Source organism: Mastomys coucha, unplaced genomic scaffold (genome assembly GCF_008632895.1).
Source record: "Mastomys coucha isolate ucsf_1 unplaced genomic scaffold, UCSF_Mcou_1 pScaffold12, whole genome shotgun sequence".
In the NCBI taxonomy this organism is placed as follows: domain Eukaryota; kingdom Metazoa; phylum Chordata; class Mammalia; order Rodentia; family Muridae; genus Mastomys; species Mastomys coucha.
Genome location: NW_022196894.1, coordinates 92459631 through 92475893, shown reverse-complemented (window position 1 = coordinate 92475893; position 16263 = coordinate 92459631). Strand labels below are relative to the sequence as shown.

The 16263-nt window shown below is 40.7% G+C and overlaps 1 protein-coding gene across 1 annotated transcript in view; it reads right to left on the bottom strand.

The window, feature by feature from the left end:
* Ttc3 (tetratricopeptide repeat domain 3) overlaps window positions 1-16263 on the bottom strand; it is a 108703-nt gene that overhangs the window by 40764 nt on the left and 51676 nt on the right. The window contains exons 19-29 of the mRNA XM_031360615.1: window positions 16057-16191; window positions 15363-15443; window positions 12462-12574; window positions 10777-10897; window positions 8662-8784; window positions 7687-7788; window positions 6390-6482; window positions 5799-5863; window positions 4739-4875; window positions 2920-3246; window positions 487-738 (exon numbers count right to left, since the gene is read on the bottom strand). Of these exons, the coding sequence (XP_031216475.1) occupies window positions 487-738; window positions 2920-3246; window positions 4739-4875; window positions 5799-5863; window positions 6390-6482; window positions 7687-7788; window positions 8662-8784; window positions 10777-10897; window positions 12462-12574; window positions 15363-15443; window positions 16057-16191 (1549 nt within the window). The remainder of the gene's footprint in view (window positions 1-486; window positions 739-2919; window positions 3247-4738; window positions 4876-5798; window positions 5864-6389; window positions 6483-7686; window positions 7789-8661; window positions 8785-10776; window positions 10898-12461; window positions 12575-15362; window positions 15444-16056; window positions 16192-16263) is intronic.

Here is a 16263-nt window from a genome sequence, read left to right as displayed (position 1 = left end):
CCCTCAGACCACCCCTGCTCCTCAGCCTGTCCACGTGCACTTCCACCTCTACACCCCTCAGACCACCCGTTCCTCAGCCTGTTCACGTGCACTTCCACCTCTACACCCCACAGATCACCCCTGCTCCTCAGCCTGTCCACGTGCACTTCCACATCTACACCCCTCAGACCACCCGTTCCTCAGCCTGTCCACGTGCACTTCCACCTCTACACCCCTCAGACCACCCCAGTTCCTCAGATTTCCTCTCAGGGGAAGAATCAAAGTCTGGGACCTTTCCTTCCAGTCCTCATTCTTCATTTCCTCCATTTCCGCTCATCAAAACACTTTCAACCACTCCCCACCCTACCATCCCCTCCCCACCCCCGCCACAGGAAAACCCAAGCAGTTAGACATAAACATGACTACTTCGTCATTACATCTTGAGATATACTTTACAGGCTTTTCCTGACCTGTAACATACTACACAGTTAACTTTGCTTCACATACCCATTATATCAAAGAACTCGTCTAAAGCACTGTGCAAGGCTGGAAACTTGTCCCTATGCTCTTCCAGCAGCCAAATTAAGCAGCGTGCTTCCATTACTGATGCTGGATCACAGAAATAATCAAAATGCTTTCCTTCTATAGAACCCAGTTTGTGGCCGTATTTCTCATTCCAGAGGAAAGTCACGATGTTAAAGTCAAGCTCCCTGAGAGATGCTCCATACCGAGTGAAAAAGGGTCCTGTGGCATCTAAGCCTGCAACAGAACAAAGCCCAGATCACAGGAGCCAAAGTATTTCCTTAAGTAAAATCTCCAACCATCACATCTTTTGGAAATAATTCTATGTACAGCCTGCTTATATTTTCAGTGAAAATATTTAAATAATACATTATTCAAAAATATACTGCATTTCACAAACAAGATTTAACATTGAAATAACAATTATAATAATTCTAATGATTCTATTATTAAAATGATACTAAATTCCCTTAGAAACATAACATTATTTCCCACTAATTCTTGACTTTTGTTTCTGACTGAATTGCCAAGATTTTACCATGTTTTCCTGTATGCATTCCATACCAGTAAGACATCAGTAAGACATAAATCTTTCCAAATGCCTAGAAAAGAACTATGCCAAACAGACTCCTCAAACATCTACAAGAGTTGTTTTTTATCTTCCCAGGGTGGTGTAACCCCACATACCCCACGTCATGACAGGGAAGCCTTACTCCCTACTAACAACCTCTAAAAGTGCTAATCAAAATTGATTTGCCTTCCCATCATGCCTCACAGGAATCCTAGGTGTCAAATCAGCAAGAGATCACACTCCTGGATTGCTGATTCCTCCAGACAAAATACTTAGCTTGTAGAAGTCACATGGTATGAGAAATCAGCATCTTTAAACACAAGAATCCATGGCAGCATAAACTACCTCAATAGAGTTTAAGAGACCTGCCAGTGAAGAGACCACATCATGGGTTCCACAAATATTGTAAGAAAACAGTGCTGAGTTTCTAATGTTAATTTTCTCTCTCTTGTAAATCTGTTCCTTCCTCCCTCTCTTTTGTACTGATCAAATACACTGGCTTCTAAATTAAATATACACATGAGTGATTCCACTATACAGACTTCTGTGAAAAGGAAGTAAAATCCCATGAATTGAAAATTATTTTTATTAAATAAATGTGTTCTAATTCAGGTTAGAATCAGCCTAAGCTCATTTTATATTTAGACAGTGCACATACATACTTACTGTCTTCAGAATGAACATGAATTACATCAAAAGGACTCAAACCATCCTGCTAGTAAGGAACTACAAGCATCAAATGATGCATTTCCTACTACAGACAGTGCTGGGTCTCACAGCCCCTTTAGTACAACTCAGTAAAGCCTACTTCTCCAGCTCGAGTCTATCCTCTATAGCAAAAACCCTAAAGCAGTCACTTTTTAATTCGCTTATGTGATGGACAATCTTATCATTTACGAGTAATTTTCTAGGACCAAAACCCAACGAAGACCTATGCAGACCTCTGCGAAGCTTGCTGCCTTCTTACATCATCAGCTCCCACAATCCTGGACTGATGGGAAAGGCGCTCTTTGTTCCTCTTCTGTGGCTTTCCCTCCTAGTTTTTATCAACAGCTGCTAACTGAGGCACACACTGTGCCAGGCCAGTTGCCAATCCAGTCATCATTACAATGCAGCCTCCTAAGTGCCACAGCACCCACCCTCACCCAGTGTCACACAACTATGGCATCTCCAGTCCTTGCAGGCCTTTGACACAGAGGTTGCATGTAACAAGTTTTCTTAATTTTTCCTTCTCACAGTCAAACCAGCAAAATCAGAACATAACAAAAGCAGCTGTATATTCCTGCCATTTGTAATAGCCAAGTACCCCCATGGTACTTGACAACTAGCCTCATCTACTGGTCCTTTTAAAGTTATCCACAGAATGCAGATTTTCTGGTTTTGTTCCTTAGCACAAACACCCGCAACCAACTGCGGCAGACAGCACGAGTGTACAGCTAGTTCTGACCTAGCTCACACACACACAGGACAGCACGAGTGTACAGCTAGTTCTGACCTAGCTCTCACACACACAGGACAGCACGAGTGTACAGCTATTTCTGACTTAGTTCACACACATACAGGCAGCTCAGTGCAGTTAGGGCTGAGCTTCTTACAGACTGACCTTTCCTGTGTTTTCATCTTTTGAAAGTTTTATAACCTATCTACAGTGTAACTTAATTATAACCTATCCTAGTGTACCATGAAAAACATCTGTGCAAGGAGAGAGAAAGAGAGGATCTTTAACCATACAAAAAGGTAGTCATACATTTAAGAAATCACAAATAATGAAACAGTAAAAAGGATTGAGAGGCCTGTATTTGCCCTTTCTTCTAAACACCACCACTCTAGAATTTAAAGGTACATACCAAAACTATTCAGTCTCTGGATCCAGGGAGCCAACTTGGGGTCTAACTCTTTCAGCTCACTCAACACATGCAGAAAGACCCGTGTCTTTACTCTGTTCTTCTCTTGGATCAAGTGACCAATAACATAGTCCACAGCTTCATGGACAAAGTTTTTGCTAGAAAAACATGTTGTGTAGTCTTCCGTGCTCAGAACCTTCCAAGAGAGCAGCTCTTTGAGAAGTGTAGATGTATTCAATACAACAGATTTGATCTTCTCGGCATTCTGCTTTATGCACTGCAGGATTCTGTCATCAAGAAACTGACAACTCTGAGCACTGTCTCCAGTCTCTAAGGAGAGGAGAAGGGTTAAAGGATGAGTAGGGCTAACTTACAATTGTACAGAATTGGAAGGAGATAATGTAGCATGCACAGGAACATAAAGCTTGGCTGCTTTCTTCTTTTGAAATCTACTTATATTCTATAGAGAGAATGTGAACACAGTACCCACTTCTACACATCCAGAGCTCAGGGAGCCAGCCTTGCCAAGGAAAACCATATTTGTGATCACGGCATCTCCCCTGCCAAGTAACTAGCTGACTCTGGTTGACTTATACAAACCATTAAGGAAATTTTACATTTGGAATATGCGCATTTAATAGTTACCTTGAAAAGGCCAGAAAGTTCAAATTAAGCCAAAAATTGAGAAAAAAGCTATTTGGGAGGCTGAGGCAGGAAGACCCCAAGCTTGAGGCCCACTCTAACTATAAGGGCTGACCTGAGCAACTGAGTGAAAGACCTCCAAAGACAAGTAGGAGAGCTGGGCCAGCGCCACTCACTGCACAACCTGAACCGCACAGCAAGGACTTGGGATCTTCTTTTCAGATCACTTATGTAAGAACATTTAAAACCTTTCTTTCTCTAAAATAAGCTTTCTTCTTCCAAATAGTCTTCCCTAGTCTCACCAACTAAACTTCAGATGCAATATTCTTAGTCTGAAAGATGCAAAGGTAACACATTTCCTGAAAAAAAAAATTCTGTATGAAAGAATTTTGACTTGAGACATTTCTCAAATACTAGGCAGATGGAAACAACTAAACATCAAATGGGAAATATTTCATCTGAGGGACATGCAATAGAAAAGGGGCAAATGTTATTTCAACCCAAAGCTGGCAGGTTCACAGGCCAAAGTGACTTCTAATAAACTGACTGTTAGAACTCAATGCTGCTCCGGGTGGTGGTGGCGCACGCCTTTAATCCCAGCACTTGGGAGGCAGAGGCAGGCGGATTTCTGAGTTCGAGGCCAGCCTGGTCTACTGAGTGAGTTCCAGGACAGCCAGGGCTACAGAGAAACCTGGTCTCTAAAAACACCAAAAAGAACTCAATGCTGCTTCCATTGTTCAGATCATGTCAATGCTCGTTCAGAGCCCTGGAACACAGAACCACTAACATGACTTTCGGTGCCCTCCCTGTCAGGCAGGCTGCCGTCACTAGGGAGAGGGGTGCCGAGAGCAAGCTCCCAGGGCTGTGCACTAGAGTAAGAGCTCTCCATACCAACAACCTACTTGACTCAGAATAACAGAAGGCTGCATGGCTTTAGGTTTTGCTTTTCTGGGACACAGCCTTGCTAGTATTCCAAGATAACCTCAAAGTAATGGCAACCTCCTGCCTCAGCTTCCTTAGGTTAGTATTAAGATTGTGACAAAAATCTGGTTTTTAGGTATTCAAATAGTAACTACAAGTGATATTTGATTCAGTAAAAACTAGTATGAGGCCATCTAAAATGAATAAGCATGCATATTTGCACTTTAAAACAGTTCTATACTATTGTACTTTCAAATACCTTCTGGCTCTCCATTTTTAGGTGGATTACTTTCTCTGAAGTCCTCCTCCATTCTTTCTTGTGCTAACTTTTTTGCCTCTTGTTTTTGGATCTTTCTCTTCAATTTTTTGTCTTCTTTCAGTCTTAACTTCTCTAGGCTGATAGACAGTTACAATTAGTGACAATTTACCTTTCTGTTAAGCTCAATACACTATTTTCTTTGTCTAGTATAGAAATAGTCTCCAAATAAGTTAAGACACTTTTAAATAATCAGAATCTGTTCTATAACTTCTGTTCAACACAAAATGTATTGATCTATAACATCAATTCAGTCAAAATAAGGAACTTATTTCATGAGAACAGCACCTCAATTATCAAGTGACATCTAACTAAGGGTGCCATCCTTAACACCATGCAGACACTAAGTCCAGGTATGCAGACTACAGCAGTCAGTGGGAAAGGATGAGCCACTGCACGCCCACGTTTAACTTCTCATCTCAAAGCCAGCTCTCCTAGGAGACCAGTTACACCCCACAATGTGATAATCTGGTTGATGCAGTTACAGTGAAAATATCTGTTCACCTTTTCCTTTGCTTTCTCTTGCTCACAAAATGATACTAATAAAAGAAAGAAGACTCACTCTTTAGAGTGAAAAGAAGCAGGAACAGAAAGAAAAAAGGATTGGAAATATTTGGACTGAACAAAGATGCATAGAGGTGAGTGGCTTACACAATATATTGTGAATTTCAAGGTAAGAACTAGTTATTGGTTCAAAATATTTGCTAAAAAGATAAAAAAAAATTTAAAATGCTTTGGAAATAAAGGTCCAAGAATGAAATAGACCATTTCAACCCAAGTGCCAAATCTTTTCACCAAAAATACCATCATAACATGAAATGCCGTCAATTCCAAGCATCAATCACCAAATGATTCAAGTTCAAGTTTAGCCTAATTCTTTTAGTTTTAAGAATACATAAAATCATTTACAAATATTTGTTCTGTATACTTTAAAAAACAGCGTAATTTAGAAACTTACATTTATTATAATTATATTCTACAAGACTGATGTTCGAAGTCTTACCTAGAACACTTCTGTTTCAGAACAGGTTTTGAAGGCACCTTTTCTTTTATGACCTTGTGTTCAAACTTAAAATAAAACAAAGACATGTAAGATTTTTCTCATCCTTCCATGATACAAAACACAAAAGCACAGGTAACAGGCATTCCAGAAGCACACATCGCAAATGCTAACTGACAGAACAGTAGAGGCTCTCACCCACATAGAAGCCCACACTGCCAATGCTAACTGACAACGGTAGATGCTCTCACCCACATAGAGGAACAGGACAGGAGACACCTTAGAAGAAGTTTTAAAAACTGACAAGCAAGAAGAAAACCCAATAAGCTCTAAGTGTCACTACAGCTACTCACTGCTGTTACCCCCAAAACGCAAAGCTCAAAAAGCGCCATCTCCACCCATACTCACAAGTCTGACAGCCAAAAATCAAAGAACAAAACTAGTATAACTAGAATGTAAACTGTTCCTCCCTGTATCACTGACTGAGAAAGCCTCACTGCAGTGCGCACTCTAACATCCTGCATTCAACGACAGGACCCACACAACCTAAGTCCACACACTTAAGCCATGTCTTATCACTTTTATGATCCTTACTTCACACTTAACTTGACCTCCACTGCTGTAGATGATAATCTTAGAAATGATTCCTTCACAGTCAGGAGTGAGACAAATTCCTTGTAGAAAATCCTTTTTGATTTAAAAGAAAAAGATTATGTTTACAGTAGATAAACATACACATGCACACCATTATATTCACAGAGAATTCTTAATAGGATACAACTTCCTTCAGTAAGCCCTGAAGTTCCCATATGAAGAATATCCATTCTGAGTGTGACTTGCTTTGTGAAAGCAAAGTGAGCTCATGTAACGTGAACCATGTCTAAGCAGCAGCTCCTTCCCTTCAGGGACTGGCCACTGCGCTTTCCTTCTGAGACAGCAGCATGTTCCAAAAAAGGCCACTGTTCAACTTGCTTTCAGAAACAGAATGTGGCACACAGCAGAGCTCCCATCACTCGTCCCTGATCAACAACTTTAAAGCATACAATCAAGAGATTAAATTCCTCATCGCAAGACATAGTAAGGGAACACTTGGTAGAGGGCATTTAGACCCCATGGCGACTTCTGAGTCACAGCATCCTTTGAATTACACAGGAACTGTTTCACCTAACTTGAATAATTTCTACTTCTAAGTTAAAATAATCTCTTTTCCCCCCAAAAGAGAGATTAGAAAACATTTCCATAAATCCATAGATTATACAGACCAGAAGTATAATGTATTAATGCAAATTAGGCCAAAAAATTATACCTTCTTTCAAGTGTTCTCAATAATTACAGGCACCTTCGCATTAGAAACAACAGTATACATTTTAAATGTTGAGACTTTCTTCATTAAAACTGTCTGGTGATAACTGGACAATCTTCAGAGAACTACTACTATAGACCACAACTTAAGATATGGACGAGGCCTGTGAAGTGGTGGCACACGCCTTTAATCCCAGCACTTGGGAGGCAGAGGCAGGTGGATTTCTGAGTTCGAGGCCAGCCAGGTCTACAGAGTGAGCTCCAGGACAGCCAGGGCTACACAGAGAAACCCTGTCTTGAAAAAAACCAAACCAAAACAAAAAAAGATATGGATGGGGAAAGTGAGCACTGAGATATTTGCCTTTAAACACAATGGTCAAAATGCAGACACTAAGTAACTGCCTTTACAATCACAGGAAATATAAATACGCTCTTTCCTGCCTTCTTATTACTGCTCTGTAAAACCTGGTAATTCTAGGTATAATGCCAGGGAGGAAATACACACTTCTAAAACACTTTTGAAGAATGTTTTTCAGAGAAAAATAATCAATATACAAGTATAATGCAAAAATCTAGCCTTATTCCTTACCTTGTCAATTTTATCATTAAAGGTTGTTGTTTTTAACTTTTTCCAGCAGTTCATGTGAAATTCTACTTTACAGTATTGGCAACAGCTAATTCGTATAAATCCCTGGGGTTCAAAAAAAATAAATATACATTAAAAAAATGTCTAGACCAATACATTCACAATAGCATCCACTGAAATAACTAAAATCTTATATTCACCAACAGATATAACAAGACATATTTCCATACGGCGTGACACACTTCCACTACCCAAAAGCCTGGCTGTGCTGTTAGAGAACTTGATTTTCACTTTTACAGCAGGAAGGTGGCTGTCCTTCCTAATATACCAAGCACTGGATGAACATCATTTCATCAGACCTACAGCTACTACCTCCTTCTTCTTCCTCCTCCTTTTTAAGATTTATTTATTTTATGTATGTGAGAACACTGTAGCTGTCTTCAGACACACCAGAAGAGAGGGCATCAGATCCCATTGCGCATGGTTGTGAGCACCATGTAGGTGCTGGGATTTGAACTCAGGACCTCTGGAAGACCAGTCAGTGCTCTTCACCACTGAGCCATCTCTCCAGCCCTAGCTACTACACTCTTAAGTAAACTAATATATCATTCAGTTACATGACAGTTTTGCCCTCAGGTCTCTATAGGATAGTATCTACAGGATAATTCAGCCTTCAATGACCTTTAAATTCTTATATTCAAATTTTACAACATATTTAAATTTAACAAATCAGAGGGAACTCATTTTGTTTCCTATGTTTCAGTGGCTAGGGGAAAAGCTGGAGCCAGCTAGCCAGCTTTCTCAGGTCATCAAACAGCTCACATCATTTGCTTTGGTTCCTCAGGTTTCCCTGTATGGGAACAAGAGAGCTATAGGGAATGGGAGGAAAGGAGACCTTAAGTGCTGCCAAGCAAGAGAGCCTGCAAGCCTCCATGCAGACAACCAATTCTGAACTAATTCTGAGAACTCATGAGTTACCTTAAAGTCTGGATCAGTCAGGTAAATCTGGATTTTAGAATACCCACGGCACTTCTGATAGCAGCAAACAGCGTCTGGCACTGGGGGAAACCTGCACTCTTCAACAAACTTCTCTAACATCATCTGTAACAGAGTAAAGAAAAACGATAAATACTGGCGGAACACTAACGCACCAACACAGCTGCCTGCGATTTCAAGAACCTCCTGCCATCAGATATTAACAGTCTAAGAACAAACCACGCGGTTTTGTTACCTTTTTTCTTTAAAAAAGGAAATACTGGTTGGGGGAGGGGGAGTTATCTTCAGCATCTAATCTCCTTCAGAGTGAGAGGAAAGGTAGAGCTCCCTCACTCCATCAGAATCACCACTCCAAGTCCACCCTCTGAACCCCTCTGCACTTGTACTTATTTACAGTGTACACCATGTCTGCAGTGCCGGTTCTGTTTAACTGCCCCTGTGTCTTATTCCAGGCTTGTATGAAGACTTAGCAACCCTTGGCTTTGTTCTTCACTATCAGCTTTACTGATAGTGACTACACCAGACAATTTGCATTAGAGTGTACTAATATATTCAAATTTATGTGTTTTATCTTATCATGTTTTCAAGGCACATCCTCCTTGTGACATGTGCTTATTAGTGTTTTTTATTTATCTGTTCATGTGACACACAGCAGTCATTTCTCCCTTCAACATATTTTAATAATTTTTTTTAAAAATTATGCTTTTATGTTATGTGATTGTGTACATGCACCAAGTGTGTGCCTGGTGCTACACAGCTCAGAAGAGATCATTATCATGTGGGGGCTGACAACTGTGGCACCAGATCACACTCCTTTCACGCTCTTATAGACCACACTGGTATGGTTATTCAGACATTACGTTCTTTTGAGAACATGCTTTCCACTGTACATACTGAGGTATAAAACAGCTATATCATCCAGTAACTGTACTTAACTCCTAGTTAAGTACATGCTATTTCTATACAGCAAATTTACTGTTTTACATTAGAACCAGAAATGCATCAAGGCCCTGATATTCCTATATCCGTGCTACAGCCTAGTAAGTACAAAGGGGCATTTTGCTATGGTTTTCATTTGTATTTTCCTCAAACTGACAGTGTGGTCATATTTATAGTTTCTGGGCAGAAATGTCTCTTAAAATCCTATCAACTTTTTTTTTTTAATATTTATTTATTTATTTATTTATTTATTTAATGTAAGTACACTGTAGCTGTCTTCAGACACTCCAGAAGAGGGCGCCAGATCTCATTACAGATGGTTGTGAGCCACCATGTGGTTGCTGGGATTTGAACTCTGGACCTTTGGGAGAGCAGTCAGTGCTCTTAACCGCTGAGCCATCTCTCCAGCCCCTTTTTCTTTTTTTTTTTTTCTTTTCTTTTTTTTTAAATTTATTTATTTTTTTTATTTATGTGAGTACAGTGTAGCTGCCTTCAGACACACCAGAAGAGGGCATCAGATCTTATTACAGATGGTTGTGAGCCACCATGTGGTTGTTGGGATTTGAACTCAGGACCTTTGGGAGAGCAGTCAGTGCTCTTAACCACTGAGCCATCTCTCCAGCCCCTATCAACTTCTTAATTATCTTCTTATTGAGTTTTAAAAGTTAATTGTGATTCACCCACAATCAAGTTCTAAGAGCATCTGAGCAATGAGTACAAGTAATGCCCTCACTCACAAAATGCACGTGTAATTTAGTCTTTCTGGACCCAATAATGAATCCTTATGGCCCCCGACATGACACTGATCTCCTGTTTTCTGAGTTAAGTACTATATCAATAACTATAGCAGCTATAATAGAATTCCACTGCCATGATGACACCTTGGTACAGCAATCCACGCTGCTTCACTGTGCTCATCACCTGAGCCCTAACGCTTCATCTTCCTCATGTGTCCACAGGAATGATCACCATGTACTACTTACAGGACTGCCTTAAGGAAACCTGAAAATAAGGCAAAGGCAGGAGAGCAGTGCCCAGGAGCACTCATGGCATCCAGAGAGGCATGCACGGAGTGCTGCTACCTCCCGTCCTCTAGTCCCAAGTCTTCATGCAGATGGGCTTTCAAGCCAGAAAGAATACTTGAACAAATAAAGTTACCTTGACTTTTTCTGGCTTAGATTCTTCAATAATCACATTACTTGTGGGCCAAGTTAGAATTCCAGGGAGACGATTAATTAAAGTCTTTGCTTTTTCAAAGTGATTAAGAGCTTCGAGAAATCTAAAGACATAATTGGGAAGAAAGAAGACATTAAAGATGTGGCATAGTACTTTATTCCACAGTAATTCACCAAAGACTTCAAGCCTGCTGAAGAGACCACATGATACACCAATAAACATAAAAACCCAACGTAATAGATTTTCTCATAAAAGCTCTTCTAAAAAGCAGAAAAAGATGTAAGGTTAATTATGTACTATCAATGATATTCGATTATCAAGAGTTTTTCTTCTGTAAAATAATCTAAAATTATGCAAGGGTCCCAACAGCCTTGTCTCAAATCCTAAGGCAGTATTATGTTTCCTCAGGCCACACACAGCCAGTGTAGGGAGATAAGACTGGGCAGCAGGAAACACTTCGAGAACGACAAAGTCAACTTAGAGCAAGTACTTCAACCACAGAAAGGTTTAGGGACTAGGCTCTTAGCTTAACTTGTAGCCTCTGAACATGGGAACTCCTCATGTCCTATGCACCTTGAGGAGGCAGCTCCTAAAGCAAATCACAACTATGAGAACAAGCCACACCGAAGACAGCAAAGCAACCTCAGGACAGACATCACAGCAAAGGATTTGCTGCACTATCCTAAAAGACCCGAGTTCAGATTCACAGCACATGTGCAGTGCAGCAGCACAAGCGTATAACCCCTGTGTTATGGAGAGGGAAGGAAGTGGAGGGAGTCCATTGACCCTGGGGCTAACCAGCCACCCCAGACTAGCCGAACTAGCAAGCTCCAGGTTCACTGGCAGACTCTGTCTCAAGAAACACTGATGGCTTGGTGGATAAAGGCACGCAACACAAAGCCTGGTGACTGGAGCCTGAAGCCTGAAGCCCATGTGAACCTGTAGATGCACAGAGTGTTACAAGTTGTGTCCTAAGGTCACATAAGATGCCTTAATACACACAGCCTGCACATACACAAAATAACAATTAATGAAAGAGATATGGTGGAGCTGGGTGGTGTGAGATATGCTTTTAACCTCAACTTGTGAGGCAGGTGCATCCTACCTGATTTACACACCAAGTTCTAGGACTTGATGATACTTGATACATTGAGACCCTAAAAACCTATATAAAAAAAGGAGGGGTGTGTGTGTGTGTTGTGTAGAGATAGTGGTTAAGAACATTTGTTGCTCTTGCATAGGACCACAGTTCAGTTCCCAGCATCCAAGTGGCAGCTCACAACCAACTCCAATTGCAGAGGATCTGACATCCTCTTCTGGTCTCTTCAGGCATTGTATACATGCAGACAGAACATCCATACACATAAAATAAATACATCTTTAGCCAAGTGTGGCAGTACACACATTTAAAACATAGCACTCGAGAAAAAGAGGAAGGTATTTCTCTTTGAAATCCAGGCTAGCTAGAGTTAAATAGGGAAACCGTATTTCAAAATATCAACAACAAAATAATAGTGGAAGAAGAGAGGAAACATCTGTCACCTACATGCATGCACATGCATGCTCAGCAAAGTATCCCAACCAACGTCCAGCCCAAATCCCCTGAGTAAAATGAATCAATCATCACAGAGACCATCAATCTGGTGCCTCCCATGGCTTCTACTAACCTGTTTTTTTTCAAATAAACTTTTCCTATTCCACAGTAGGCCAAGCAGTCAAGCCCCTCATTGGGATAGTGTTCGATAATCCTCTTAAACTGGTTTTCAGCTTCAGACAGCTCCTTCAAAAGCAGTGAAAACAGTCACATGAGAGAAAGGCTGAAACAGGCTATCTTAAAGTTGATTCTTGTCTAATATTTAGAAAAATACCTATGTATCCAAAAGTTCTACTGCAAATTTTACTTTTTATCTCATTTTCTTATAACTTGTATGTGTCACTCATGGAAACTCAAGGGAAACAAAAAAAAGAAATCCTACTGAAAACAGACTGCCAATCGACATTTACTGACGTGCGCAGGCTTTCAATACAACAGCTGTGAATTCATAATGTAAAAACAGCGGATTTGGGTACAAAGACAGTATGACATATAATGTAGTAAGTGCTGCTCCCCTGGAAGAACTGTCATTCCAGTGACTTTAGCATGACACTTTACAGGTTGAGAAAAGCACTTGTGTTAAACAATGTTCTCCGTGATAAAAAAACAACAACAAAACTTAAGAGTATATTTTTACGTTCTCAAAAAGGGGCATCTCTGTGGATCAGAGTCATACAATCTATTAAAAAATAAAAAAGGCTTGTAGTTGTGAGGAATAATAGTAACCGCACTGCGACTGAGGAGAAAGTGAGGACAAAGGGGGCTTGTCCTACTTTGAGGCCTATTCCATGGGAGGCTGCACACAGGCTTCTAGGAGCAACTCTGCAAGGCGGTTTCCAGGGGAACTATGAACAAAGGTTTGTGGTACAAACAAAAGACAATGCACTTGTGCCAGTCTAGTGAAAATCTTTTGAACGTGTTAAGTTCTAGTACATTTTTTTCATTAGTTTCACTATTTTTATAGTAAATCAGAGATATAGCTCCAACTCTGAAGTGTTGATTCCAACAATCAGTGAAATTAGACAGGAATTAATGGGGGGCAAACCTGCTGTCAGGTTAAGAACAAGAACGACCTCAGGCATCATGAAACCTTGGAAATGAATAATGAATTTTGATTTTAATTAAGTGGTAATTTAAGCTTTTGTGTAACTAGAGAAACTTAGGGCCTGGGTTGGCAGGAAGAGTGTATCACATGGGCTTGTATGAGACCACTATAGAGACATGTCCTATGTACAGCCCTCAGGCCACATGCAAAGAAGGACAGCTATAAACACACCCACATGTACAACTATAAAGTTATCTAAGACCTTATGAGACCTTTTAAAGGATTTATTTATTTATTTTACATATGTGGGGACACTGTTACTCTCTTCAGACACACCAGAAGAGGGCATCAGATACCATTATAAATGGTTGTGAGTCACCATGTGGGTGCTGGGATTTGAACTCAGGACCTCTGGAAGACCAGTCAGTGCTCTTAACCACTGAACCATCTCTCCTGCCCCAAATTATGAAATTCTTAAAAACTTGACTTCTTGCTGCAATGTCAAAAAAAAAAAAAAAAAAAAAAAAAAAAAAAAAGCTGAACATATTTGCAAGGACTTTAGTTTCACATAAAATTACAAACCATGAAAACTAAGACAATGAAGCCAAATAACACTCTAAGTAAACATGGCAGGGAAGCACAGAAGGCAGAAAGTCACAGAATCTAAGGCAGTCACATCTCATATATCACATGCACTTATGGGAAGCTCAACTCAAGAAGCAGGCCACACTCATGGACCAATCGCTCAGTCAGCAAGATCATTTTCATGTTTGATTTTTCTATTAAAACAGCACACTAAAATATTAACAACTTCTCTGGGCCCATTCTACTTTCTTTTGTTTTGTTTTGCTTTGCTTTGTTTTTTTTCTTTCAAGGCATGGTTTCTCTGAGTAACAGCCCTGTCTGTCCCGGAACTCATTCTGTAGACCAAGCTGGCCTCGAACTCAGAGATCCACCTGTTTCTGCCTTCCAAGTGCTGGGATCACAGATGTACACTACCACCCCAGGCCCACTCCACCTTCTACCCACTGTATACAATGGTCACTTTATGTGATCTGGAGACCACCCCAGGCCCACTCCACCTTCTACCCACTGTATACAATGGTCACTTTATGTGATCTGGAGACCACCCCAGGCCCACTCCACCTTCTACCCACTGTATACAATGGTCACTTTATGTGATCTGGAGACCACCCCAGGCCCACTCCACCTTCTACCCACTGTATACAATGGTCACTTTATGTGATCTGGAGACCACCCCAGGCCCACTCCACCTTCTACCCACTGTATACAATGGTTTCTTTATGTGATCTGGAGAAGGTCTGGTGCACTTTTACCATTGCAGCTTACATACTTGGATATCCACACTAATGCACTACTCTTACAGACACACAGAGGACAACAGACTCACTACTCTTACAGACACACAGAGGACAACAGACTCACAATGATGATTTGCTCCAACTTGCCCTTTCCCTTGACATTACATTTGTGAAACCTACTTCTGCGTGTAAAACACAGGCTTCTAGAAATTGCCAAGAATAGCTTTTTTCTACTAGGAATGCAAAGAAAGTGTTCTTTTTTTCTTTGAAGACTGGGTCTCAGTCCAGGCTCTACTGGTTTTGTTTCCGTACTGGGATTATAGCCATAAATCATCACCCTGCCAACCTTACCTCTACAACAATCCATCCATCAACTTCTGCTTGTGTTTAGAAGCAGCAAGGGGGAGGATAGCAAGCTTGGAAACCAAGTAGGCAGATAGCAAGACCTTGTTCAATGCCCACAACCCCTCCCCACCAAAAAAAACTAAGTTAAACTCAGCTATTTTAGTCTTTCAAGAAAGAAATGAGCCAAAATAAAAGGACAATTTCAAAACACCTTCCACATCCAATATCGTATTTCAGTTGTTTATCTCTGTTAACAGCTTACCTCAGGTCGTCCTATTCCAAGGAGAGAAACAGCAAGTCCATAGACTACTAATACATAATTAATCATGGCCAGGTTCAATTGCTGCCAATAAAAATGCACCAGTTAATAACCTGAACACAACCCAGTCCACTCAGCATTACTATAATTTCCTGGCTACGACAAGTGTGTAATGGCACCTTACTGACAGAACAGATGGCTCAGAATTCACCACTCAGATTCAGGGTCTCAGAGTGTCCTAATGGACTAGGAAGGCTGCATTCTTTTTCATGTAGTAGGGCCTGGAGACAGACTGAGGTGCAGGAGTCCAAATCCTGAACTTGGCAAAGGTTCAAGACACCTAAACCATGGTGAGGGCATGAGCACCCACATGGACTAAGTAGGAGTGCTACTTGCCTCAAACACCAGAGAAGTTACCTGATCTCTCAGGTCTAGGGTACACTATACAAGTTAAACCCATCTGACATACATTACTGTTACTAAAGAAGTTACAGTCCTAGGCAGGAGAGATACTCAGCAGTTAGGAGCACAAGATGCTCTACCAGAGATCCCAGGTTCAATTCCCAGCATCCACATGGCAGCTCACAAATGTCTAAGTTCTGTTCCAGTGATCTGACACTTTCATATAGACATAACACCAATGTATATAAAATAAATATAAACTACTAAAAATAAGAAGTTAGTCTACCAAGCTTACCTTTATTTTCTGAGGATCTAAGCCATTGAGCAGCTCTGTAAAGGCCTGAGCAGCACTGCGGCAGCGCTGCTCTAACAAGGCCGTGTACCCATCCTGGATCAAGCTCCTTAACATTTTCATGATGTTAGCAAAGTCCTGTGGGGAAATTCATGAGTCCAAACCTGTATCTTGTTAGTTTAAAACTTAAGACAGTAAGTTGATTCGTAA